Genomic DNA, 9,170 nt, shown 5'->3' with positions numbered 1-9,170 from the left:
TTGTTTGGTAGGATGTCTGCACCACCTTGTGTTGAAAGAGCAGACTTCAAGTTGAACCCTGAGATTTCACATTCTGCATGCACAGTTGTATCTTGTAGCCAAAATGAAAGTTTAATGAATCACATAACGTGCAAGAAATACATTAATTTAATTATTTTCTCTACATTACATTCAAGTTTTCAAATTGAACTATTTAGACAAATGACATGGACTAAATGTAAGTATATCACATTTCTTAATTACAGTACACTTTTTTACATATCATTCTTATTGATATTTAGCACGAGGCAACAGGTTCAAGTAAGAAAATACCAATGGCTAAATCATCTATCGGGTCATTTCCTCGTCATTCTTATTGGTCTTTCCGTAGGAGATGTTCAGCCTGCAAGAAAAACCCATGAAGTGTCAGCTGATGCATCAACGTACAAATATTCAACAGCTAGGCTCTGCTTTCTGATTACCAGAAAGTCAACGGGGTCCTCTGGTTTGATCCTGGTGCACTCTGTCATGGCCGCAGTGAGCGAGGGCATCACGTACTTCATCAGGTAATTCCTCAGAGGAAGAGAGTGAGCGTCGTGAAGCTCCTTCTCCTGCCGCTGCACCTCTGACAAATTCTCCTGCTAAGAAATGACAAGAGCATTCAATTGGATGTTAGAATTTACAACTTATATATATCAATATTCCGATTACTTGTATAGTGACTATTTCTACAATATTCTATTTCTATTAGCTGTGTTATTGTGTTGCACTGTTTGAGGAGCCTGTGACCTACTAATGTAATTGCCATGACTACACTGTAGCTATGCACACATGACAAGAAAAGCCTTGAGCACTTACCCACTCGTCGTACTGAGCAGCCATCTCGGCCAGCGCTGCTTCGTTCCTGCGTTTCCTCTCAGCAGCCTCTGCAGCCACTTTCTGTTTCCTCTCTTCCTCCTTGTTTCTCTCCTCTTCCTTCTTCTCCTCCCGACTCAGCCCGTAGTTTTTAGAAACCCCCACCAGCTCTGTGATCTTCTTCACAACGTCTGCGTACTCTGGATCATCTGTAGTGACCTCTGGAGAGGAACAAGACACCATCACTGTGAAGAAACACAACCTACAAGCAGTGGCGGCTCCAGAGTATGTTTGTTGGGTAATCTATGGTAGGGCTAACCCATACAGTGATGGGGCTCAAGTTAGTATTTGCGATGCAATTAAATACACGCTATATCGCCCCCCTTGACAACATAAAATACACATTCTGGTACTCTCTTGAGAAGAAAAATAAATAAATCTATTACTACACATTTAAAAAAATGAATTCCATTTTAGTTTTTTGTTACTTTGTTCTGAAAGCTGAACCTGCTGCTCCTCACAGAGAGAAGAGGGAAGAGGCTGTGTGAATGAATTTACATTGTGGATAAGGGTGGATAGCCCCCATTGTTCTGTGTGTCAAAATGAAAGACAGCCCACACACCTATCAATCATCAAACCGTGGGGTCTTATTTCATTACGTGTTGATTTCTATCAACACGTAATGTTGTATCGATGTATATAGATGCACTACCGCAAAAGTACTCTCCGTCGGGACTTCCTGCAACAACACCACGCCGTTATCTTGATTCTGATTGGCCAGAAGACATTATCAAAGATGTTCTATTGAGAAGACGATTTTTCAAAACCGTTTCTAGTCTTCGGTATTTCCAGACAAGTGGCTACTGAAATCAATCGTACTAACTGCTGTCTGTGCAATTTACTCTGCGCGAGTTGGCAGACTTTATTTTGCTTACTTTAACATCATTTTTCATGGTGGGGCTAAGCCATTTCTTGGTATGGCTGTAGCCTACCCCAGCCATACCCTGGCGCCGCCACTGCCTACAAGTGTCTCTGCAGGACATTATGATGTTTGTCATGAGGTTACGCTATTAGATGAATTCATTGCGGGAAAGCAACAAGAAAACGAAAAAGTGCATTTCCATAAATGTTGAAATGTGTTTTCAAACAGAAAACTCAAAGTGCTCTTTGAAATGTGAACCAAAGAAATGTGGCGACTACAAAAAGGCAAAGACATGCCCATATTTGTCTTAGCTGCATCATATACAACTTTAAGAACTGCAAGAAATCACCATTTCTCCGATTTTCTACATTGGAGATAAATATTCTGCAATTGATGCATCTTGCAATAATGTGTTTTTTCTATGAACTATTTGTCTTTGATTCAAATACCAATATGTTGTGGGTGAATCTCGAGCTCATCGAAGTAGTCCAGCAGAGTTTCCTCGGCGGCACTGAGCTCTCTGTATCTGGTCAGGCGAGAGGAAAGCTCCTCCTCGGTGTATCTCATCTCCTCTGCCACGCTCTGTGGAAGCCCCCGAGCTCTCTGCGTCAGAAAGCCATCCGTCGCATTGAGGGCGAAAACATGCTCTGCAAAACATTAAAACAGTACAATAAGAATGTTTCCTATGAGGAGATAGTTCAGCGGAGTTCATCTGGGTTTCATTTCTGGTCAATTCAAGTAAGAAGTGAATCAACCACCTGGGGTGATCTTCTTGATGTATAAAGGTGCTTTGATCATCACATCCTGGTTCTCTGGGTCCTCCTCTGAAGGTTGAAAACACCACATTAGTTTAGTTGTCGTTGTAGCATTAAACAGTTATTACGTGGATGGAACGAAACTTACCAGAGAAAATCAGCTTTCCTTGCTCGTAGGTCTTGGGGAAGCCATCGAGAACAAATCCTTGGTTCCTGCATGGCGGCGAATTCAGCTTTTCTTGCAAAATGTCAAAAACCAGATAGTCAGCCAGTCGCCCTGAAGGATCAACACAGAGGTTTAATCATAAAGCAAGGAACTAAATACTCACTATGCACAAACGATCCTTCAATAACCAATCTGCGGACAGACTAAATGCAAAGGTCTCAGGAAAATGTTTTAACATGTTCACAACCACGTGTCCGAGATGTGTGGTTGGCTATGGCTGAATACAAATGAAGAACTTTTTTTTTTTTTTCTTCTTTTTTTTTGTAAACAAACAGCCAAACAGACAACACAATAGCAGTTGGCAAACAAATTAGGATGACAACAATGTGATTCGAGTCCGACAGGATAAAGACAAAACAAAAAATAAATGAAACAAAACAAAAAACGGACTGCGACAGGACAAAGATCAACAACAACAAAAACAAAATCTAAAGGCTCTGAGTCTAAGTCCAATATTAATAACATAACGCAAAAGTAGAGATCAAACAATGTGTGTAAATGGAACGAAAATACCAAATATATCAAAAATAATAAATAAATAAAAAACTAATCACAGTTTAACACCGCAGGTCCACCACCCTGTTGTACAGAGACATCCGGCATGTCCAGCTCCCGTATTGTAGAAGGGGTTCCACATCTTGTTGAATTTCCAAATGAAGAACTTAATGTAAAACTTTAAGATGTGTTAAAAGCTACAGTTAACACTTTATTCAGAACACTGTCATTTTGAATATCTTATAGCATTATGCAGTAGTTTTCAAGTTTGTAGTAATGTCAAGGCAGCTGTATGCAAACATCCAAACCCCAACTTTAAGTGTCAATAAAGCAAAATGTTTATCATTATTTAGTGTTGAGTTTCGCTCACTTACTTACCTGCATTCATTTCCATGCTTTTGTTACAGATTTCCAGTTGTGTCTGTGCAGCATCAGCCGCTACGTCTTCACTGGCACTTTCAGGGTCAGCTCCATCAACTATCTCTTTCTGAAGCATATGGAAAGGAACACAAACAATGTAAATAAATGAAATCATTGCTGCTCTCAAAACATTTTCATTACATTTCTTTTCACAGAGATAAACTCCCACCAGAGGGCGGTATACTTCCTTTAGGAGCTGACAGCAGTGAGTTTAACATAAATGCAATGTTTTATTTCACTGACCAGCTGTTTGATCTTCTCCTCGATGACCTCTTTGATCCTGATGTGGTGAATTTTATAATGATTACAGAGCTTTTCTGAAACGGTGGTTTTTCCCACAGCTGGAGGTCCGACCACGCAGATTCTGATTGGCTGAGGAAATAAATATAAAAACGGATGTCATGACAGCTTCTACACTACTAATCATAATGGTGTTGGGATTGTTGTGGATTTCTTTACAGATCAGGGTTCATACACTTTTTCACCAATGATTTTCAATGACTTCTCCATGACCTTTACCTAATTTTCCATGACCAAAAAAATTACTCTTTCTCAGCGGAACCACTAAAAATGGTTTATTTGAACATGGAACAGGAAAATAAGGTCTGCATATGAAACATGTTCTGCCTATCTGAAACAAATCAAATAGTAGGCTTACTAGCTTCTACACGCTAAAGCAACTCAAATCTCTCACCAGCAAAACACCTCGTCAGTTAAATGCCATTTTACGTTTCATTACTATACCATACAGTATTTATTATCATTATAGTATTAATATTTCGGCGATTAGATAAAAATATAAATTATATTTGATGCAACTTTAGTTAAATTTCCATGACTTTTCCAAAACTTTGGGAAAAATATTGTTTTCTATAACTTTTCCAGGGCCTGGAATTAGCATTTTGAATTTCCATGACTTTTCCAGGTTTTTAATGACCCTGACAGGAGTATTTATCTGGGTTTAACACTCACAAGTAGCTTCCTGGTGTTCTGGTATTCTTCCACAATGTTCGCCATGTTTTCTACCATCCCAGCTACAGACGTCCAGGCGAGACTGAAGGAGTCTTTTATGACAAAACCATCCAGGCGGAGGCTGATATTCAGGTACTCCAATTCCTCTGGCTGAAAATAAATAAATAATCAAGCATATAGAGATGTGTTCGTTCAGCAATAATCTGACTAGATTCTCATTTATTTCGAATATATTACACATACTGTACCTTAAAAGCCTTCATGGTGATGGCGTCCTGATCTGACAGGAGGTTAATTTCCCCTGGCCCAAGTGTATTGCTTATCATCTGGAGTATTAAGAGCAGAGAAGGAGAATTTGTAAGCACTTTTTTGTCATTTTGAATTAGCAAAGCACTAAACACCAAAACATTTTCATTTCAATTAATCGTTTATTTGAAGAGGGACATGAACATGATGAACATTTTTAACAATTAATGCTTCAAAATGTAAATAGGCTAGATTTTAGCTTTGAGCTAATTTCCATCTGTAGTCCCTCACATACAACATTTAAGAACATGACATTTATAAACATAGCAAAAATAAATACATGATATGCAGAAAGAGCATGAGCAGCATACACAAGCATTTACCACATGGCAGTACAATGTAGCAGCTACGACATATAAAGTGCAGGAGGAGATAAAAGTGTATATAAAGTGCAGGAGGAGATACCATGTGTTAAAGTGCATTTAGCGGTGATTGCACGTCTGTTTGTTGCTCAACCATTCTTTGAGTTGACCTTTAAAACTTGAGAGTGGGACAATCCCGTATCTCAGTTGGGAGGCTATTCCACAATGAGCTGCCCTTAATTGAAAGCACATTTGGACCGAAAGTGGTCGGTCTACGGTGGACTTCAGTCTCCTCTGGTTTCTGAGCTAGTGCAGCGTCCAGTGTGTTTTTTGTCGATGAATAAGAAACATATTAAGAACACGTGAAATACTTTAAAAATAATTAACATTTTCAAAACTCAAAGAAATTGTGTTTTTCAAGGATGGTACAGTGGTGGTATGAATATGAAAATAACCTGCAATATTGTTTTAAAAACTCATTCATTGTCAGTTTTCTGAAATGAATTGCTGCATTCATGTTAATAACAAGCTTACCTTTACAATTTCCCCTAAAGTGTTCTTGGAGTCATCGACAGCAAGAATGTACTTTGTCCTCGGCCTGAGTTCAATTATGTTTTGGATCACTCTGAAAAAGAATCACAGTTGAACCCTTCAGCAACCTTAACACAAAGAAAAGAAAATACAGCATCTATGCAGAAGTACAGTAAATGAAAATCACCCTCCGAGGTCATATACGTGAATCATGGGGATGTGATTTGTGCCCCGTCCAAAGAGAGGAACTTGTGGCATCTGCATCAACCAAGACGCCTGTTAGAAAACACAAAAACATTTCAAATGATGTTTTTACACAGCCATACAGAATACTGAAACGTTATCTCATTAATATATACCTTGAAAAAGTAGTGAAAGAGGTTCTCTCCCTTTCCGTACTGAAGACCACAAGCTACAACATATCCAGTTAGCTTGGACCTTTTCTGTCAGATTGGAAATCAAACAGTCTGTGATGACTTCAGGCATTGCTATCGTTTGTATTTTCATAGCAAACATTCATTTGTATGGCATGAAGGTTGAACTGGACAACATGCTACATTTAGGATATTTACATTCATATGTATTAGGTATGTTGAACTTTTGATCTCAATGTTTGACTTACACCTTTCCCCAGTTCCAGCACGAGTTTCTCCAGATTATGGTGGGTTTTAAAGTTTGGATGCGGCCTTCTTCTTCGAAACTCTTCCTCTGTTAGCAGAACATTTGTTTCTTCCTGAAGAGAGAATATAAAAAGGCGTTGGTTGTGTTTTATGCACAGGACGTGTTTGCCTTCATTTTCCCCAGCAGGCTCACCGGATTCTGAGACTTGGTCATGGCCCAGGTCATCACGCTTGAGACCAGGATGAACATTTTCCGAGATTTGAAGTTCTCAATCTCAGCATGAAGGGCTACATACAAGGAGGTAAAAGAAAAGAGCAATAGTCTTACATCTTTAGGTACAGAAACCAATGTGTGCTTAAGCCCGTACTCTAAATAATCAGCCTGCTCACTCTCTCTCTTACCTGTGATTGCCCATGTTGCATCTTCAACCTGCTGCTCTGAGGTGCTTTCTGAGATGTTGTACAACACCACGTCACACTCCAGCAGGCGCTCAAGAAGATCCTCTCGAGTTGGTGACTACCAAAAAAGATTATATAGCCAATTACCCTTTAGTAGTTTAAAAACAAGATCTTAGTACTCTTCCCAGCTCTGTTAAAAGCATCCATTTTGTATTTGTATTATTGGTATATTCACCGTGTATAGTTCAAGCAGAGAGGTTTCTTTATCATCTTTGGTTGAGGAAGTTCCCACTATCTGGAAAACAGGTGCACTTTGTGGGGGGGTCTCCTCTGCTTCTGCCTCCTCAGAGTCCTCTCCGGTCAAACATGTCGATAAAAACTGTTAAGAAAGTCAGAAATATACTTTTACCTCGTGAGAGACATGCCACTTTTCACTAAATATATAACCAGAGGTGGGAAGTTAAGTAACTAAGTACATTTACTGAAGTATACTTTTTTAATGTTGAGATACTTGTACTTTACTTGTGTGTTTCCATGTTACTGTATGCTACTTGTACTTCTAATCCACTCCAAATCAGATATAAATATAATATAATCAACACTTCAACCAGACTTTAGTTACACCTGGAGTAAATTCACAAGCTACTCTGCAGTATACAAAGTCATTAAAACTAGCTGCACCTTTACCAGCTTTGATAACACTTCAATGCATCAATAATAATAATCAAAACATATCATATAATATTAAGAAATGTTCCGAATTGCATTATAAGCACTTTTACTTTTGGTAGTTTAAGCATAGCCTACTTTAAAGCTAATACTTTCAGGACTTGTACCATAACTTGTACCTGATTAATTTCCTACACTCTATTACTTAGATTACAAGATCTGAGTACTTCTCCCACCTCCGCATTTTTAATATATATAACATAATAATAATAATATAACATTAGCTACTTAGCTTAGCTTAGCTACCTTGGCGATGTGTTTGGAGGAATACCTGTCGACGTCGTTGATAAAAACACGTTTTTGTTGATTTTTATCTCCCATTTTAAGAAGTCAAGTATTTCGGTTACTAATGCCTCTAACTTTTATCATTAATGACTTACTGTATTGCAAACAAAAGTGTTGTAAAGCTCTAATAAGTAGTCTGCATTTCTGGATAATATATGTTGCGTTGTGGGTCCGTTGCTATGGACTCAATTCAGTTGCTAGTGGCTCAGCCAATGAAAGGCCTCGTCCAGACGTCACATCACGTACTTTACGTTCACTACAGTGCTTGGATGTAATTGTAGGTTTGAAATGTTAATGTATTAATTGTATGTCTTAAGGTGCCACATTGAAGCATTTTTAGATACTTCAATATGTCTACCGATTCTGAATATGATAATGGTGAGCTTTTATGTAACCTACTATTTTCTCCTCATCCATATTAATGTATTAGGTTTACTACTTTTGATTTAGTTCATTAATCCCAATGAGGTCATACAGTAGTGGAAGAAGTACTTTTAGTTAAAGAAGTAAAAGTAACACAATATAAAAACACTTTTACAAGTAATAGTTGTGCACTATTGTAAAATCCTACTTCAGTAAACTGTAACATCAGTACTTGAGAATATACTTAGTTACATTCCCCTCGCTGTTGCTAATAATCATTTAATTTTCCTCTTCATCACCCCCAATGCAGCTCTTCATCAGAATCAAGTTCTCTTTATCACACATATGAGACGCAGGACAATGGAGCGCTGACATGGAAACTTTCACAGCACTCTACATATTTATAGAGCTGAGATTCTCTGAGAACCTGCTGGCAGTGTTTGATAATGTGTCTGCTCCACAGCAGGTCCCAGCACTCAAGGAAACAGAGCCTGGCATACATTCAAAGCACAGAGATACTGAAGGCACTGATGCATGAGTGATTAGGTGTTTATTGCCATTTATAGTATCTACATTAAAGTTAACCGGTTGTTCCTTTTTAAATCAAAGTCCTGTAATTGCTGACACATCATGGCATGCTGAGACATAAACTCCAAATAAGAGAGTACTAAAGGAATTTGGGAGTTTAAAACATATTTGATTACACAAGAGCCCGAATAATACGTTTTCTGATGTTTTCTGCCCGTTATTAGCTTTATCCAAGAGATGCAGTATTGTTATATATTTCTAAATAATATTGTTTCTGTTTTTGTATGTTTTGTCGTTATCCGTCCAATTGTACTTGTACTACGGCACATTTTTACTAACTGTCCATCTTGACTATATCTCCTTGGAAGAAGAGATTGTTTCTTAATGGGACCTTTCTGGTAAAATAAAGGATAGATAAAACAATATATATTGGCACCTGATATTAAATGTGTAAATAATTAACTGTTTAAAACCCTTGCCTAT

General features: G+C 38.2%; 1 protein-coding gene across 1 annotated transcript in view; it reads right to left on the bottom strand.

Annotated features, from left to right (window-relative positions):
- The window catches only part of LOC307014677 (adenylate kinase 7-like), an 8,224-nt gene extending 235 nt beyond the window's left edge, over positions 1–7,989 (bottom strand). The window contains exons 1-18 of the mRNA XM_079642748.1: positions 7,758–7,989; positions 7,018–7,161; positions 6,786–6,900; positions 6,577–6,671; positions 6,386–6,496; positions 6,123–6,206; positions 5,951–6,039; positions 5,767–5,857; positions 4,873–4,950; positions 4,625–4,774; positions 3,896–4,024; positions 3,611–3,719; positions 2,660–2,788; positions 2,515–2,580; positions 2,206–2,403; positions 838–1,055; positions 462–620; positions 1–382 (exon numbers count right to left, since the gene is read on the bottom strand). The exon at positions 1–382 is cut by the window's left edge and continues 235 nt beyond it. Of these exons, the coding sequence (XP_079498874.1) occupies positions 353–382; positions 462–620; positions 838–1,055; positions 2,206–2,403; positions 2,515–2,580; positions 2,660–2,788; positions 3,611–3,719; positions 3,896–4,024; positions 4,625–4,774; positions 4,873–4,950; positions 5,767–5,857; positions 5,951–6,039; positions 6,123–6,206; positions 6,386–6,496; positions 6,577–6,671; positions 6,786–6,900; positions 7,018–7,161; positions 7,758–7,832 (2,070 nt within the window). The 5' untranslated portion in view covers positions 7,833–7,989 and the 3' untranslated portion in view covers positions 1–352. The remainder of the gene's footprint in view (positions 383–461; positions 621–837; positions 1,056–2,205; positions 2,404–2,514; positions 2,581–2,659; positions 2,789–3,610; positions 3,720–3,895; positions 4,025–4,624; positions 4,775–4,872; positions 4,951–5,766; positions 5,858–5,950; positions 6,040–6,122; positions 6,207–6,385; positions 6,497–6,576; positions 6,672–6,785; positions 6,901–7,017; positions 7,162–7,757) is intronic.
- Between the last annotated feature and the right edge of the window lie 1,181 nt (positions 7,990–9,170).

This window comes from Notothenia rossii (assembly GCF_949606895.1).
Source record: "Notothenia rossii genome assembly, chromosome: 8".
Lineage (NCBI taxonomy): Eukaryota > Metazoa > Chordata > Actinopteri > Perciformes > Nototheniidae > Notothenia > Notothenia rossii.
Note: the sequence above shows the minus strand (reverse complement) of the source record. Positions and strands in the feature narration are given on the sequence as shown.